Source organism: Procambarus clarkii, chromosome 7, assembly GCF_040958095.1.
Source record: "Procambarus clarkii isolate CNS0578487 chromosome 7, FALCON_Pclarkii_2.0, whole genome shotgun sequence".
Lineage (NCBI taxonomy): Eukaryota > Metazoa > Arthropoda > Malacostraca > Decapoda > Cambaridae > Procambarus > Procambarus clarkii.
In genome coordinates this window covers 13,044,467-13,061,966 of record NC_091156.1, presented here as the reverse complement: position 1 = coordinate 13,061,966, position 17,500 = coordinate 13,044,467, and the positions used below count along the sequence as shown (strand labels likewise).

Genomic DNA, 17,500 nt, shown 5'->3' with positions numbered 1-17,500 from the left:
CGCCTAGCTCTTCCAGCCCCCTCATAACACCATTTACTAAGCCTCCAACGCCCACTCAATGAACAAATCCACAAGGGCCGTGACGAGGGTTCGAACTTAAGTCCGAGAGGATCCCAAACGCCCATCCAATATTTCTCTATCGTCCCAGCCCCCCAAAATAAATAAAACAGGCAAAGTTTATCAGATAAACTAAGTTGTAATCTTTATTTTTTTTTTTGGGGGGGAGGGATGCTGTGAGCTGGGCGAGGGTTGAGACAGCATCAGATGAGAGGATGCTCATCTTGTATCTCACCTGAGGCATCTCCTGAACCAGATATTGTCTCTCACCTGAGGCATCTCCCTGAACCAGATATTGTCTCTCACCTGAGGCATCTCCCTGAACCAGATAGTGTCTCTCACCTGAGCCATCTCCCTGAACCAGATAGTATCTCTCACCTGAGGCATCTCCCTGAACCAGATATTGTCTCTCACCTGAGGCATCTCCCTGAACCAGATATTGTCTCTCACCTGAGCCATCTCCCTGAACCAGATAGTGTCTCTCACCTGAGCCATCTCCCTGAACCAGATAGTGTCACTACTGATATTCCACGAAGCCGGTTTTTTCGTAATACTTGACATTTGTCTATATCAAATATCATCTTTAATCTGGCATTCTCTACGTCGCATATTTTTGTTTCTTACCAGCAAATTGGATATATTTCTTCAGCGATAAATTGCCCTATTTTAGACGTATTTTGATTGTTGAAACCATTTGGTATTCCCTTATTCCTAATATTCCTTATATATATATATATATATATATATATATATATATATATATATATATATATATATATATATATATATATATATGTGTGGACATTTTCCGTTATTGTATTTCTTTAAATTGATATTGTGTCTGAGATCTTCTCGATCAATCAGACTTTCTCATATCCCAGTCAGTTTTTAAATCAGACCTCCTCATATCCCAATCAATTTTTAATTCAATGAGATACTCATATCCCAATCAGTTTCTAAATAAATCCTACTTATTCATTTCCAAATAAATTTCTAAACCAGATAACCGTTCCCGAAAGTTCTTAGTTCCTAAGTTCTCTTCCTCTTAAGTTGTCATTCCCAAAAGTTCTGTTTATTAAAGTTAGCGTTCAACAGCTCTTGGTTTTCCCTAAATCAGAAGAGGCCTCCAACAGCCAATGGCTTTCCCTAAATCAGAAGATGCCTCCAACAGCCCTTGGTTTTCCCTAAATCAGAGCAGGCCTCCAACAGCCAATGGCTTTCCCTAAATCAGTCCCTGAAGTAGGCAGCCACCGGCATCAGAGCGACCCCAAGTTCGACCACAAATCTTCATCATCTTAAGTTAAAAGTTTGGAGCGTTTTTGTCCGAGTAAACAATGTTTGGTCGAGCAAAACTTTTTATGAAATTACAAGCGGGGAAAAAAAAATGCCGGTAGGGGAATTCTTTGGGGAAATATACGCGGGGGAGTTCACCGGGCGGGGAATTAATAGTCCGCAAAACAGTACAAATGATATGCAGAAATATATGCGACTTATTCTTAGGGTACAGTAATTTCAGTTTGAGTGAGCTGGGATACAGCAACGGGAACACATTTAGGTAGTGAGAGAGAGAGAGATTACAGCAGGTGTTGGGACAGGTGTTAAGACGGATGTTGAGACAGATGTTGCTCTTCTGTCACCTCAGACAGCCGATCGGTGACAGACAGAGAGAACATACGCTACACATACCGAATTTTGACAAAAATGTAGATTATAAATATATCAATAAGGCTCTGAAATAAAACGTGAAGTGGTGTATCGCATGTATGAAGAGGTCTACCGCATGTATGAAGAGGTCTACCGCATGTATGAAGAGGTCTACCGCATGTATGAAGGTGTACTGTGTACGTCAAAGAATGAAACAGAATTTGAATGAATGAATGAATGAATGAATGAATGGATTTTGACCAAACCCGTTAGAGAGAGACGACAGGTGTAGCAAGTTACTGTTGAAGAGATACGAAGTAGATGCACATAGACTCGTGCGACAGATGTGCAACAGGTGTGCAACAAATGTACAACAGGTGTGCAACAGATGTACAACAGGTGTGCAACAGATGTACAACAGGTGTGCAACAGATGTACAACAGGTGTGCAACAGATGTACAACAGGTGTGCAACAGATGTACAACAGGTGTGCAACAGATGTACAACAGGTGTGCAACAGATGTACAACAGGTGTGCAACAGATATATTTAAATAAACAAATCATTGATCAATTCAATAAACATAAATTTAACAGACATCCAAAAATTTAATAGACTTATTTAATTCAAATACAATAAACATAATGAAATAAATTGCAACAGCCAGAAAATACAATAGACAAAGAGAGAGAAAAACAATAGATATAGCAAATTAAGAGTTAAAATTCATATCTAAATCTAATATAAAATAGTCACACAGAAATATAATACAAAAGACATATCTAACAAACCGGAAATTAAAAGAAAACACAAAGGAAACAATTTTAGACATACAAATATCCTGAACATACAAATTCAGCAAACAAGCCAATATATATATATACAACATATATACACAACGCAGGCGACGAGTCACAATAACGTGGCTGAAGTATGTTGAGCAGACCACACACTAGAAGGTGAAGGGACGACGACGTTTCGGTCAACCTGGACCATTCTCAAGTCGACAATCGACTTGAGAATGGTCCAGGACGGACCGAAACGTCGTCGTCCCTTCACCTTCTAGTGTGTGGTCTGCTCAACATATACACACAACATATACAGGCATGACTACTGAACGCCAAGCACTGCCTAAACAGTGCCTTAGAGATGCACACGAAATTGAACAGCGGCAGGGCCTGAGGGAGGTGCCCGGCAGACAAGACCCGACACTCCTGCCGCAGTGGGCGCCGGAGGCCGCTATACTCACGTCCTTAAGGCCCAGGTTCTTCACCTGACAGGGCAGGCGCGCGCGGTGGCCCAAGACGGCGGTGACGTTGGTGGGCAGGTTCCCGAACACCGCCGAGCTGTGGCTGTTGCCTCGACCCCAGGTGATGCTGTGCTGCGGGCCCCCTCGGTCGTAGCGCCCTGGTGGGGGAGGTAGGAGACCTGGGTCATATGTGGGGATACGGGGGAGGGCTGGGGTGATGCCCCAAGGGGTGGGGGAGACTTGGGATACATAAGAATGAAGGAAATTTCAGCAGGTTTATTGGATTATATATATATATATATATATATATATATATATATATATATATATATATATATATATATATATATATATATACACAACATATATACACAACGCAGGCGATGAGTCACAATAACGTGGCTGAAGTATGTTGAGCAGACCACACACTAGAAGGTGAAGGGACGACGACGTTTCGTCCCTTCGTCCCTATATAATATATATTATATATATATATATATATATATATATATATATATATATATGAGCCTGAACAAGCCTGAACGGTATCCAGGCATATATGCAACTGAAAAATCACACCCCAGAGGTGACTCGAACCCATACTGCCAGGAGCACTCTGCATCTGGCATACAGGACACCTTAACCACTCGACCAACAGGACTGGACAAAAGAGGATAGTAGCCGAGGCTAATTCCCCATCCCCCCGCCGGCACTCTGATGGTAATCTTGGACATGGTATTTTATCAAATCACCTCATTTTGGGGGGCACACGTGAGGAACACAAACATATATATATATATATATATATATATATATATATATATATATATATATATATATATATATATATATATATATATATATATATATATATATATATATTCATCTCCAACGGTTTCCCACTAGGATTTATCTCCATTTCCATCATTAACCAACTGTTATTCTTAGAAACAACATGTTGGTCAAGGATGTTAGTGCAAGATTAGGGAGGTATAGTAGCCAGGAGAAGTCAGAGAGATCCGGTCACATGCTGATCACGGCGGATGTTGAAGGTTATCAGACTTGGCTACATGTTGGTATAGGATGAACATGTCACACTAGAGAAAGGTATTCTGTGCTCTGTACAGCATGTGGTACACTGCTGTAGTTTTGTTTTGGAGGGAATGAGATAATAGAGTGGATCTGCACGCGGACATAACGTTTCAGGAAGCAGGAGACAAGAGTGATATGTATCTAGCCTCCTCCCCCTTCGCCCCTCTCACGAAAGGGCATGAAGTAAAAAGCGTTGCAAAGAGATAAGGCGCCTCGCCTCTCTGAGGGAGAAGGACGCGGGTAAAAGAGGCTCTAGAGGCAAGAGGGGTGAGAGTAAATGTAAACAACAGGAGGATTCCTTGTGAACTGGTGAGGGGGCGAGGTAAACAAGAACGGTGAGGGTTATATGTGGTAGAAAATGGGGAAAAAATATCCCATTTTCTACCACAAATTATATCACGTAGGGATAAGTAGATTTTAAAAAAATGGGAACAACACATGTAAATAATGAGTAAATATAGCAGGTAGTAAAATATGGGCTACGACATCATATGGTGAAGAAAATGTATAGCAAAACAGATAGTAGAAAATGGAAGACCACCGATATATAGTATACATTTTAGAAGATAGGAATTAGGAAGGACTGCAAACAGGGCTGTTGGCCATGCGGGTTCCATAGATATCCACCCCTCATTCATATACGCATTCAAGCTGTTCTTGAAAACTGTTAAAATTGTTTCGAGAATGATAACTGGCAGCCTATTTAGCTATTTATAAACCAGTACTTTGGTATATTCTTCCTAAAACAATATTTCGTAATTTCGGTTAGCATTTCTGTGGTAAAAAAATTGATAATGAATTATAAATAAGAGACAGTTAATAATAAAAGAAAGTTCTTATTCTGTTTCCTATTGACTAATTATTAGGAAGACTATGGCGTATAACAATCATATATCATTATGATATGACAATCATACGCCTTTTCTTAATTAGTAATACATTTAAAGGGCCTTATATATACAACTTATCTACTGAAGTTAAGCCCAACTCTTTGTCGATTATTATTAAGAAAAAAAGTTACGTTACTAATTAGTTTACTTTGAAGTATGGAAGCAAGTGTTGCAGTTTTGTTGCACATCAGTCTGTAGCAATGAGGCGATGCTATATTGTTCGTGAATAATAGTTTGTTATTAATTATTTGGTTACAAGGTTTTGGAGATGTTGAAGTGACAGTGTCTGTTGGTGGCAGACTTGATGCCCTCACAATTCAGAGTCCTCCGAATTGCATGGAACTGCATCGACTTGCTGGGAACGATGCAGTCCGTCCGGATAGAAGGAGTGTCGGAATGCTGTGTTCGTGTAAAGGGAACATCTATCTGGTTGTTACGAATCGCAGCTCTTACTGGGTAGATTATTCTTGAGGGAACGACTTGTGGAGACGCTAAATGGAGGGAATGTAGTTGGTGGACAATGTAAAATACTCGCTAACCAGCCACATCTCTTCTGTGTTGGAGCCTGTATGAATGGCTTTGAGTCAACAACGTTAAAATGGCATCTCACTTGATTCGGGACTTTTCATTTCCCAACCACTTGGGATGAACGGTAGAGCGACGGTCTCGCTTCATGCAGGTTGTCGTTCAATTCCCAGACCGTCCAAGTGGTTGGGCACCATTCCTTTCCCCCCGTCCCATCCCAAATTCTTACCCTGACCCCTTCCCAGTGCTGTATAGTCGTAATAACTTTGTGCTTTATCCTGATAATTCCCTCCTCCGTTCTACTAACTCTTTGACTTTCTGCATAACACATCTCTTGTAATTCTGGAATTAACCTCGCTGCAAACTACCGAACCTTTTCTAATTTCCTTAAGCACACCACGCTCGTGGTGTCCCGTCTTCCCAGTACTCCTTGTCATATAACGCTGGGGAAACTACTGGCGGTTTTGGCCTCTATACCTCCTCACTTGTTCCAACCGTCTACCATTCTGTTTACATAAGTGAACTTTCAAATATTTTTTAGGCATCTTTGCTTCCTTAGCGTGAATATAACACCTCTTGTTCTTGAAGTTGAAAGTTTCAAAAATTCTTTTTTGTCAATTCTGTTAATTCCTGTTACTGTTTTGTAAGTATCCCCAGCCACTTGAAGTGGACGGGAGAGCGACGGTCTCGCTTCCGGCAGGTCGGCGTTCAATCCCAGACCGTCCAAGTGGTTGGGCACCATTCCTTCCCACCGTCCCATCCCAAATCCTTATCCTGACCCTTTCCAAGTGCTATAAAGTCATAATGGCTTGACGCTTTCCCCTGATAATTAAAAAATATATATATTTTGTAAGTAGTGATCAGATCATCTATTTTTCTTTCTATCTTCCAGCTTTGTCAACTCTAACACTTGTAGCCTCTCCTCGTAGCTCCTGTTTTTCAGTTCCAGAAGTCATATGGTTGCATGTCTTTGCACCTTTTCCGGTTTGTTGATGTACGTTTTGAGCTATAGGCACTGTACAATCGCTGCGTGTCCCAAGTTTGGTCTCGCGAAGGTTGTGAGCAATTTCGTCAGTATTTCATCGTCCGTGTATTTAAAAGCCATTCTCAAGTTGGATAGTGAAGTATAGGCGTCTCGCACAGTCCTATATGTAGTCCTCGGACGCCAGCTTGCTATCCACACCCACCTTTAGATCTCTTTCTTTGCCCGAGTCAAGCCTTTTCACCTAATTTGTAGACTGTGTGTAGCCTATTTTCTGTTTGTATGTGTGTGTGTGTGTGTGTGTGTGTGTGTGTGTGTGTGTGTGTGTGTGTTTGTGTGTGTGTGTGTGTGTGTGTGTGTGTGTGTGTGTGTGTGTGTGTGTGTGTGTGTGTGTGTGTGTGCACTCACCTAGTTGTACTCACCTGGTTGTGCTTGCGGGGGTTGAGCTCTGGCTCTTCGGTCCCGCCTCTCAACCGTCAATCAACAGTTGTACAGGTTCCTGAATGTGTGTGTGTGTGTGTGTGTGTGTGTGTGTGTGTGTGTGTGTGTGTGTGTGTGTGTGTGTGTGTGTGTGTGTGTGTGTGTGTGTGTTGTTGCTTCGGTAAAGATCATTTCTCTGCATATTCAGACATGAGGCGTGTTGACTGGTCCGGACCATCGCGGTGACCACTCCAGTCTCTCCCAATAATAGATCGTGTCTGGCCGGTCCGTCACGTGCTGGAGCAGCGAGCACAGACAAGACCCGATCACAGCACAGGCAGAATCTAATCACAGCACAGGGAAAAGTCATGTGAATTTAAGAACATAAGAACAGAAGTAGCCATACGAGGCAGCTCCTATTTCTCCTTACCCAGCCAAAGCCACACCTCATGTTTTAGTGTCAGAGTGGTTGACAAATGACACTAGGAAGTGATGTGGTGGAGGCTGACTCCATACACAGTTTCAAATGTAGATATGACAGAGCCCGATAGGCTCAGGAATCTGTACACCTGTTGATTGACGGTTGAGAGGCGGGACCAAAGAGCCAGAGCTCAACCCCCGCAAACACAACTACAACTAGATGAGTACCTATTTAGGTTTAAACTACCCTCACGACGCCCCAGCGACCTACGTGCTACACTGTGTCTGTTTAGTGAATCAATAGCCCTATTTCCAAGTCATAGTTGACCTAGGTCTTTGTTGAATCATAACACCCCCACACGATCCTGAGGGGCCTGGTAGCCTGGTGGATAGCACGTAGAACTCGTAATTCTGTGGCGCGGGTTCGATTCCCACACCAGGCAGAAACAAATGGGCAAAGTTTCTTACACCCTGAATGCCCCCTGTTACCTAGCAGTAAATAGGTACCTGGGAGTTAGTCAGCTGTCATGAGCTGCTTCCTGGGGTGTGTGTGTGTGTGGTGGAAAAACAAAAAGCAGTTAGTAAACAGTTGATTGACAGTTGAGAGGCGGGCCGAAAGAGCAAAGCTCAACCCCCGCAAACACAACTAGGTGAATACACTACAACACTTCCATAACACTACAACACTACCCCACCACAACACACTACCATAAATATATTATATATTAAATTCGCTTCGTGCATTAGATAAAATTATCACCAATAAAGTCTCCAAGAAGCGGAAACTGTTTTATAAAGCTCCATGAGAGACCCGGAATAGCATATGGTAGCCACACAGCTGATAAAAGAGAGTAATGTGCACGACTTCTAAGATACTACCAACTGTCTGGTTTATTAGAGCCGGTGACTGAGCGGACAGAACACTGTACGCGTGATCCTATGGTCCCGGGTTCGATCCCGGGCGCCGGTGAGAAACGATGGGCAGAGTTTGTTTCACCCTGATGCCCCTGTTAGTTAACAGTAAATAGGTACCTGGGAGTTAGTCAGCTGTCACGGGTTGTTTCCTGGGGGGTGGATTCCTGGTCAAGAACCGGGCCGCGGGGACACTAAAGTCCCGAAATCATCTCAAGATAACCTCAAGATAACCCGTTCATCACTTTTATTATTCACTTTTCTATCTCTGGAGCTATTTTAGTATTTATATTTCCAAAGGGAGTTTCGTATACTCTTTTTTTTTTACGAGGAAAAACCTCTAAACATAGAACAACATGCAACGGGGAATTCTAAAGTCTGTTTTCGGCTTCGGGTTTCGGACGGTGAAGGGGGGGGGGGTTTCACGTTCCAGTAGATAGTGTTGGTCTGTCGTGGTGAGAGCAGCGTTTTGTCAGGGGCCCCCGCTGGGTTTGGCTCAACTCAATATACTTAATGGGTAAATGGGCTGCGGCTCGCCTAACTCAACTACTGCTGCTATTTTGGTTGGTGATGCTGCGCCCTGCTTCAGGCTGATGGACGTCATTCTTTTAGGATTTAGTGCTGGGGCTGGGGACATGAATTTTGTTTTTTATTCTATATACCAATTTTCCTCTGTGTGTGTGTGTGTGTGTGTGTGTGTATGTGTGTGTGTGTGTGTGTGTGTGTGTGTGTGTGTGTGTGTGTGTGTGTGTGTGTGTGTGTGTGTGTGTGTGTAACTATTTGTATTTACTATTTGTGCCTGCAGAATCGAGGTGAACCTATTGAACCCCGCTTTTCTAACTATTGATTGTATGAAGTACTGACTCCCGATATTTTTTCTATCAAATCCACTACGTCTCTCTCTCTCTCTCTCTCTCTCTCTCTCTCTCTCTCTCTCTCTCTCTCTCTCTCTCTCTCTCTCTCTCTCTCTCTCTCTCTCTCTCTCTCTCTCTCACACACACACACGCACACACATACACTCACACTCACACACTCACACTCACCAGCAACAGGGGTGGCCAGGAGGAACGTGATCAGGAGCACAGCCACCTCCAGTATGTGTCCAGTCGTTCGACTCGCAGCTGGCGACGTGCGACTTGCAGGGAACGATGCAGTCCGTCCAGCTGGAGTTACTAAACCAGCTGAACTTAGGTCTCCAGCTGGTGTTACTGAGCCGGCTGGGGTCGACGATAGCAGACCAAGTCTATGGGAATCCGTGTCGTCCTGTGACTGGAAGTCCACGCTACTGCCCTCTGTGGAAGACTTGTTTACACCAGCTGAGAGAGACGCCAGAGGGTTCAGGGACGTCTCTGCCACGTCCACCGCCTCGGCGCCAGATATCGAGATGTGAGGAGACATTGGTGGATTACCACGACGCGGGACCGGTGAAGGACAGTCGTATGAGATCGCTGGTGACCCTTTCTTTTGAGCCATTACTGAGCTAGGAGTCGAGTGCCGCAGGATTGGTTGTTGATGGGAGGGGCGTGGCACTAGGTCAGGTGTGAGTGAGTGTTGGCTGGCGTGAGGGTGCGTGAGTCTTGTGTTTCGTGCGGGAGTCAGAGGTTGTGTCGCCGTGTTTAGCCTGTCCGCCATGATGGCAGGGTCGCCCTCTGCCAGATACACTTCGCTGTTGACTGCAGAGGGAGCAACACTCGCGCCTCGAACCAGGGTCGCGAGACTTGCCGTGCTAGCTACGTCACTTCTCATACCAACTACTTTCACTTTATCACTTAGTTTATATTCTATCTTTCCTACTTCACTTCGTGACATTCCTTCCGGAATACTATGGGTTTCTATTTCTTTCTTCCTCTTTACTTTCACTTTACTCAAGTTTGCCTCCGATTCAAATGACTTTTGCCGTGATAAGGAGCTGGAGTCGCGTCCTCCGCTCACTAACGCACTACAAACGTCACTCGCGTTTATTTCATACTGTGTTGACGTAATGTTCTTGCATTTCACATTATAGAAACGTTCAGTAACGCCCACGATCAGATTTGCTGAGACGTTATGGTCTCTCTCTGTTCTCATTTTATTTTCTAAGATGCACTCACAAAGCACACGAACTGAAGACATTGTTATGCATGTGTTACAGCTGTCCAGGTATAGCTGGAACTATGCAAGCGGATTTTGCAACTGACCAGAGGTTGTAAAGCTATAGTTGTGATGGTTCGTGACTGGCTAGATCACAACACAATGAATGCCACGCTCCCTGGTAGCATAGACATTATAAAACAAGGATTTGATAGGCCAGATTTCAACAGAAACACGTAGCGGTCCTTCACTGACCAGAGAACATTACACGATCCACGACAACCGGTTCTATCGGACTGAAATGTTCACTTTCCGGTATTTTGCTGATGTTGCTCCATCGTCGGGATCCGGTGTTGTTTTCTGGAAAAGAATAAAATCAATGAGCTGCTATGAAGGTAAAAGATACACACACACACACACACACACACACACACACACACACACACACACACACACACACACACACACAATCAATAAATGTTAGTAGAGGTCATTCTGACAGTTAAACACGTGGCAGTCGTCCTCCCGTTCCACATGTGTGGGTTTCATGTATGTGGCTTTCTTAAATGTGGGTTTTATATGGGTCTTTTTTTATCTATGATTTCTTTATATATATATATGTCGTACCTAGTAGCCAGAACGCACTTCTCGGCCTACTATTCAAGGCCCGATTTGCCTAATAAGCCAAGTTTTCCTGAAATAATATATTTTCTCTAATTTTTTTCTTATGAAATGATAAAGCTACCCATTTCATTATGTATGAGGTCAATTTTTTTTTATTGGAGTAAAAATTAACGTAGATATATGACCGAACCTAACCAACCCTACCGAACCTAACCAACCCTACCTAACCTAACCTAACCTATCTTTATAGGTTAGGTTAGGTTAGGTAGCCGAAAATGTTAGGTTAGGTTAGGTAGGTTAGGTAGCCGAAAAACAAATAATTCATGAAAACTTGGCTTATTAGGCAAATTGGGCCTTGCATAGTAGGCTGAGAAGTGCGTTCTGGCTACTAGGTACGACATATATATATATATATATATATATATATATATATATATATATATATATATATATATATATATATATATATATATATATATATATATATATATACATATATATATATATATATATATATATATATATATATATATATATATATATATATATATATATATATATTATACTATGGGTTTCTACTGATGCTGTTAAATACTTACCTTGCCGTAATATACTCCCCCTCCCCCCTTACCGTAATATACTCACCACTGCCGTAAAATATATACCGCGGTTATAAAATATATACTCGGCATGATATTCCTACAACTACCCTGAAATACCTATCATGCCGTGAAATATATTTTATAATTGCAAAATATCTCCCACTGCTGCACAATATCTATTGAAACATAAAATATCTCACAATGGTGTAAAACCACTGTTTTAAAAGCACTCTCAAAGAGTATTCTAACTGGTAATAATTTTATCTTGCCAAATTGCGTGAAATGGAACGTTAAATATATATAATGGTTTATGAAATGAGGCGTCTGAGTTCACCTCAGTTTCCTATAGATGGGAGTTAGGAACGGTCTAAGGCCTATTGATGCCTCTAGTATAGTCCTACAAATGAGCTTCCCCAAGGTGCAACCCCTGAGAAGTTGCCTTACTCCTCGGTGACTATTTGCTTGCTAGGTGAACAGGTGTATCAGGCGTTGGGAAACGTTGCAAAAAAATAATCGTGTTGGCCAGGAATCGAGTTTATGAGAAATAAGTCATATGTCACTGTGTTATCACTTTATTATCAGCGAAATTGTTTACTTAAATCATTTCATGATTTAATATACCCAAAAAGGTATACCCACCTCATAAGTCCTTCCCAGATGCTGCCTATTCTCTTCTTCGAGGCTAAGGGTCCCTACAAGGGAAGGGATGATTTGATTTCGTAATGATTTGGCACAATCAGCAGATTGTGCCAAATCATTACGACTATATAGCCCTTGGCAGGAATCAGGATAAGCCTACGTAGCCACAGGTGATAGGCTATACAATCTTATAAAGATACCGTATAGGCGAGTATATTTAGTGTAGTAGACTAAGCCGTACTAGCTGCCATAACTAGTACGCCTTAGTCCACTACACCAACATCAGACCCCTAAAAGAGATAGAGATTTTGAGACATTTACCCCAAATTTCTCTATCTCCCAAGGGCACCAGAGTGGTGAGGGATTAATTCACGTTCTTTCATCAAGCCACTGTCAATGTGGGAAAACTCTCGTGTCTATGCAATATGCACTGACTTGCTTAAACTACAAGTGAAGTCTTGTCTTAGGGGGTCTGATGTTGGTGTAGTGGACTAAGGCGTACTAGTTATGGCAGCTACTGGAAGGTAGTTGTGCTTTCTGGGTTCGAGGCCCACTGGTGGGTGGTGTCTAAAGTTTATAATATATATATATATATATATATATATATATATATATATATATATATATATATATATATATATATATATATATATATATATATATATATAACTGAAAACTCACACCCCAGAAGTGACTCGAACCCATACTCCCAGGAGCAACGCAACTGGTATGTACAAGACGCCTTAATCCACTTGACCATCACGACCGGACAAAATGAGGTGATAGCCGAGGCTATTTGAACCACCCCACCGCCGGCACTCGGATAGTAATCTTGGGCATAGCATTTTACCAAATCACCTCATTCTTTGGGGCACACGTGAGGAACACAAATGCGAACAAGCCTGAATGGTCCCCAGGACAATATGCAACTTCTGGGGTGTGAGTTTTCAGGTGCATATTGTCCTGGGGACCATTCAGGCTTGTTCGCATATATATATATATATATATATATATATATATATATATATATATATATATATATATATATATATATATATATATATATATATATATATATGCGTGTGTGTGTGTTTGGAGTACCACAAGGGTCAACGACCTGATAGGCAGTTATCTCCTTATCTATGTTTTCAAACGATGCAAAACTAATGCGAACAGTCAGGAAAAAGAGGGACTCTAATACCCTGCAAACGGCTGTAGCTTCGCTCCAGAAGAGGTCTGGAAATGGCTGCTAGAATTTAACCCAACTAAATGCAAACTTATGAGGATTAAAACAGAACTGAGAAGACCTGTGTAATAATTTAGTTACCAATCGACCTCTCACCCCCTCTCCTCCCCCTCTCCTTCTCTCCCTCACCTCTCTCCCTATCACCTGAACAAGGCAGTATTTCCCAGTGAGTCCTCCAGTACAGGTTATGAAGTTAATCAGAGGCGGGCTATCCGTTGCTGTCATCAATCTTCCAATATTCAGTCAAGATAGGCCCACTCTGATTCCTCCTGCCTTCTGCTGCCTTCCTCTCTCTCTCTCTCTCTCTCTCTCTCTCTCTCTCTCTCTCTCTCTCTCTCTCTCTCTCTCTCTCTCTCTCTCTCTCTCTCTCTCTCTCTCTTACTAACGAAGATATTCCATTTAACTATTTTTCTCAAATGATTTCCTCTCAGGTTTTTTATCGGCATAAATCTGCAGATCGAATGCAAACATTAAATTGTTAAATTATTTTCCATCATTTAATATTTGCAGTTTTTTTCCTCACACCCTCACCCCTTACCCTCGGAAACACCGCCTGTAAAAACCTCCCTCACTCTCATCATTTCTCCTTTACTTCCCTCCAAATATCCACTTTTCTCTAGTTATTGAGGTGGTTTTCCTGTTATTTTTTTCCCCTTTCTCATTTTCCCAGTTTTCTTGCCTCTGGGAAACAATGCCCGCTCACCACACGTGTAGCAGGGGAGCTGGGGAGTAAGGTCAGGCTTGGGGAGGAAGGTCAGGCTGGGGGGAGGAAGGTCAGGCTGGGGGGAGGAAGGTCAGGCTGGGGGGAGGAAGGTCAGGCTGGGGGGAGGAAGGTCAGGCTGGGGGGAGGAAGGTCAGGCTGGGGAGGAAGGTCAGGCTGGGGGGAGGAAGGTCAGGCTGGGGGGAGGAAGGTCAGGCTGGGGAGGAAGGTCAGGCTGGGGAGGAAGGTCAGGCTGGGGAGGAAGGTCAGGCTGGGGAGGAAGGTCAGGCTGGGGAGGAAGGTCAGGCTGGGGAGGAAGGTCAGGCTGGGGAGGAAGGTCAGGCTGGGGAGGAAGGTCAGGCTGGGGGAGGAAGGTCAGGCTGGGGGAGGAAGGTCAGGCTGGGGAGGAAGGTCAGGCTGGGGGGAGGAAGGTCAGGCTTGGGGGAGGAAGGTCAGGCTGGGGAGGAAGGTCAGGCTGGGGAGGAAGGTCAGGCTGGGGGAGGAAGGTCAGGCTGGGGAGGAAGGTCAGGCTGGGGAGGAAGGTCAGGCTGGGGGGAGGAAGGTCAGGCTGGGGAAGAAGGTCAGGCTGGGGAAGAAGGTCAGGCTGGGGAGGAAGGTCAGGCTGGGGGGGAGGAAGGTCAGGCTGGGGAGGAAGGTCAGGCTGGGGAGAAAGGTCAGGGTGGGGAGGAAGGTCAGGCTGAGGAGGACACGTAATCGTGTGGTTTGGGTTCGATTCCCGACGCCGGCGAGAAATAATGGGCAGAGTTTTTTTTACCCTGATGCCCCTGTTACCTAGCAGTAAATAGGTACCTGGGAGTTAGAAAGCTGTTACGCGCTGCTTCCTGGATGTGTGTGGGTGAAAAGAAAATAGTAGTAACAGTTTATTGATTGACAGTTGAAAGGCGGGCCGAAAGAGCAGAGCTCAACTCCCGCAAGCACAACTAGGTGAATACGCACACACACACACACACACACACACACACACACACACACACACACACACACACACACACACACACACACACACACACACATACACACTCACACAATCCAAAACAAACATCAAACAGAGAAGCAGAACCAGAAAGCAGGATTGGTTCAACATAAATTGTGAGAGGGCCAGAGAGAAAAAGACACGAAAATGGGTTCTATTTAGGAAGAGGCCTAACCCACAAACATTCCAGCACCACAAGCAAGCAAGAAACAGTTACACACCAGAAAGGAGAGAGGCAGAGAGGAACTTTAAGAAAGGTATAGCAGAATAATAAAAAACAGATCCAGACGTTTTCTATAAATTCATTAAAAGCAAGCTGCATGTAAAAGATAAAATACAGAGATTGAGAACGGGGAACGAGACTACTGAGAATGAAATAGAAATGTGTGAGATGTTAAATGAACAGTTCCAAAGTGTGTTTGTACAAAAGGAGGATTTTAGAGAGCCGGACCAAATACCAATTCCAGAGAACGCTGTAGATTACATGGAGGTATCTCAAGACGATGTGGAAAAATTACTCAAGGGGCTAGGAAGAATAAAGCAATTGGACCTGATGGAGTTTCACCTTGGGTGCTGCGAGAATGTGCAACTGAGCTGAGCATGCCACTCCAATTAATATTCCAGACATCCTTGTGTACAGGAATCTTAGCAGATGTATGGAAAAATTCCAACATGGTACCAATCTATAAAAATGGTTGTCGAGAGGAAGCTCTAAATTATAGACTCGTATGATTAACAAGCGTGGTAGTCAAAACACTAGAACAAATAGTTAAAGCCAAATGGATTGAGGACCTAGAGAGTAATGACATAATAACGGACAGACAGTATGGTTTTCGAACAGGAAGATCCTGTGTAACAAACCTACTTAGCTTTATTGATAGAGCCACAGAGATACTACAGGAAAGAGGTAGTTGGGTTGACTGTGTCTATCTGGACCTAAAAAAGAACAGTCTCTTGTCCCACACAAGAGACTGTTTTGGAAACTGGAACATGCTGGAGGGGTGACAGGGAGACTTCTGGTTTGAATAAAAGAATTCTGACAAACAGACAGATGAGGGTAGTAATCAGAGACAATGTATCAGACTGGAGGAGTGTTACTAGTGGAGTACCACAAGGTTCAGTTCTGGCACCAGTAATGTTCATCGTCTACATAAACCATCTACCAGAAGGAATACAGAATTATATAAACATGTTTGTGGATGATGCTAAGATACTGGGGAAGACAGGAGACGCAGACGATTGTAATGCCCTTCAAATTGATCTAGATAATATTAGTGCTTGGACCGTCAAGTAGAATTCAATGCGAATAAATGCCATGTTATAGAATGCATAATCGGCAACACAGAAAATAGACCACACACAACTTACAAATTATGTGGAAAATAATTACAGAACTGTAATAAAGAAAGAGACCTCTGGGTGGTTCTGGAGAGTAAGTTGTCGCCAGAGGAACACATAAAGAACATTGTGAGAGGAGCGGATGTGTCGCTATCCAACTTCAGACTTACTTTTAATTATATGGCTGGTGAAATACTAAAGAAACTGTTCATGATTTTTGTGAGACCAAAATTGGAATATGCCACAGTTGTATGGTGCCCAAATCTAAAGAAAGCACATAAATAAACTGGAAAAGGTGCAGCGGCATGCTACGAAATGGCTTCCGGAACTGAAAAACAAAGAGTTACGAGGGGAGACTAGAGGCGTTAAACATGCCAAAACTAGTAGATAGAAGAAAGAGAGGTGATATGGTCACCACCTACAAAATACTAACAGGAATCGACCAAATTGACAGAGAAGAATTCCAGTAACCAGCAACTTCACGAACAAGAAAACACAGATTAAAGCTAGGAAAACAGAGGTGCCGAAAAAATATTAGAAAATTTATTTTGCAAACAGAGTGGTAGACGGTTGGAACAAACTTAATAAGTGGTGGAGGCCAGAACCGTCAGTAGTTTCAAAGCGTTATACGACAAAGAGTACTGGGAAGACGGGATACCACGAGCGTAGCTCTCATCCTGAAACTACACTTAGGTAATTACACACAGAGGGCCTCTCTGCTAAGTAAATCGCACGAGGGTCGTAGTTCTAAGGTCCCAGGTTCGATTCCCGGCCGAAGCGGAAACAAATCTTGAGGTTATCTTGAGATGATTTCGGGGCTTTAGTGTCCCCGCGGCCCGGTCCTCGACCAGGCCTCCACCCCCAGGAAGCAGCCCTTGACAGCTGACTAACACCCAGGTAACTATTTACTGCTAGGTAACAGAGGCATAGGGTGAAAGAAACTCTGCCCATTGTTTCTCGCCGGCGCCCGGGATCGAACCCGGGACCACAGGATCACAGTCCAGCGAGCTGTCCGCTCGGCCGCTCGGCCGACCGGCTCCCCAAATGGGCAGAGTTTCTTTCACTTGATGACCCTGTTCACCTAGCAGTATTTAGGT

At 43.4% G+C, this 17,500-nt stretch overlaps 1 protein-coding gene across 1 annotated transcript in view; it reads right to left on the bottom strand.

Moving 5' to 3' along the window:
* Window positions 1-17,500, bottom strand: part of LOC123761452 (uncharacterized) — a 55,523-nt gene that overhangs the window by 20,489 nt on the left and 17,534 nt on the right. The window contains exons 2-3 of the mRNA XM_069313054.1: window positions 9,234-10,620; window positions 2,950-3,107 (exon numbers count right to left, since the gene is read on the bottom strand). Of these exons, the coding sequence (XP_069169155.1) occupies window positions 2,950-3,107; window positions 9,234-10,302 (1,227 nt within the window). The 5' untranslated portion in view covers window positions 10,303-10,620. The remainder of the gene's footprint in view (window positions 1-2,949; window positions 3,108-9,233; window positions 10,621-17,500) is intronic.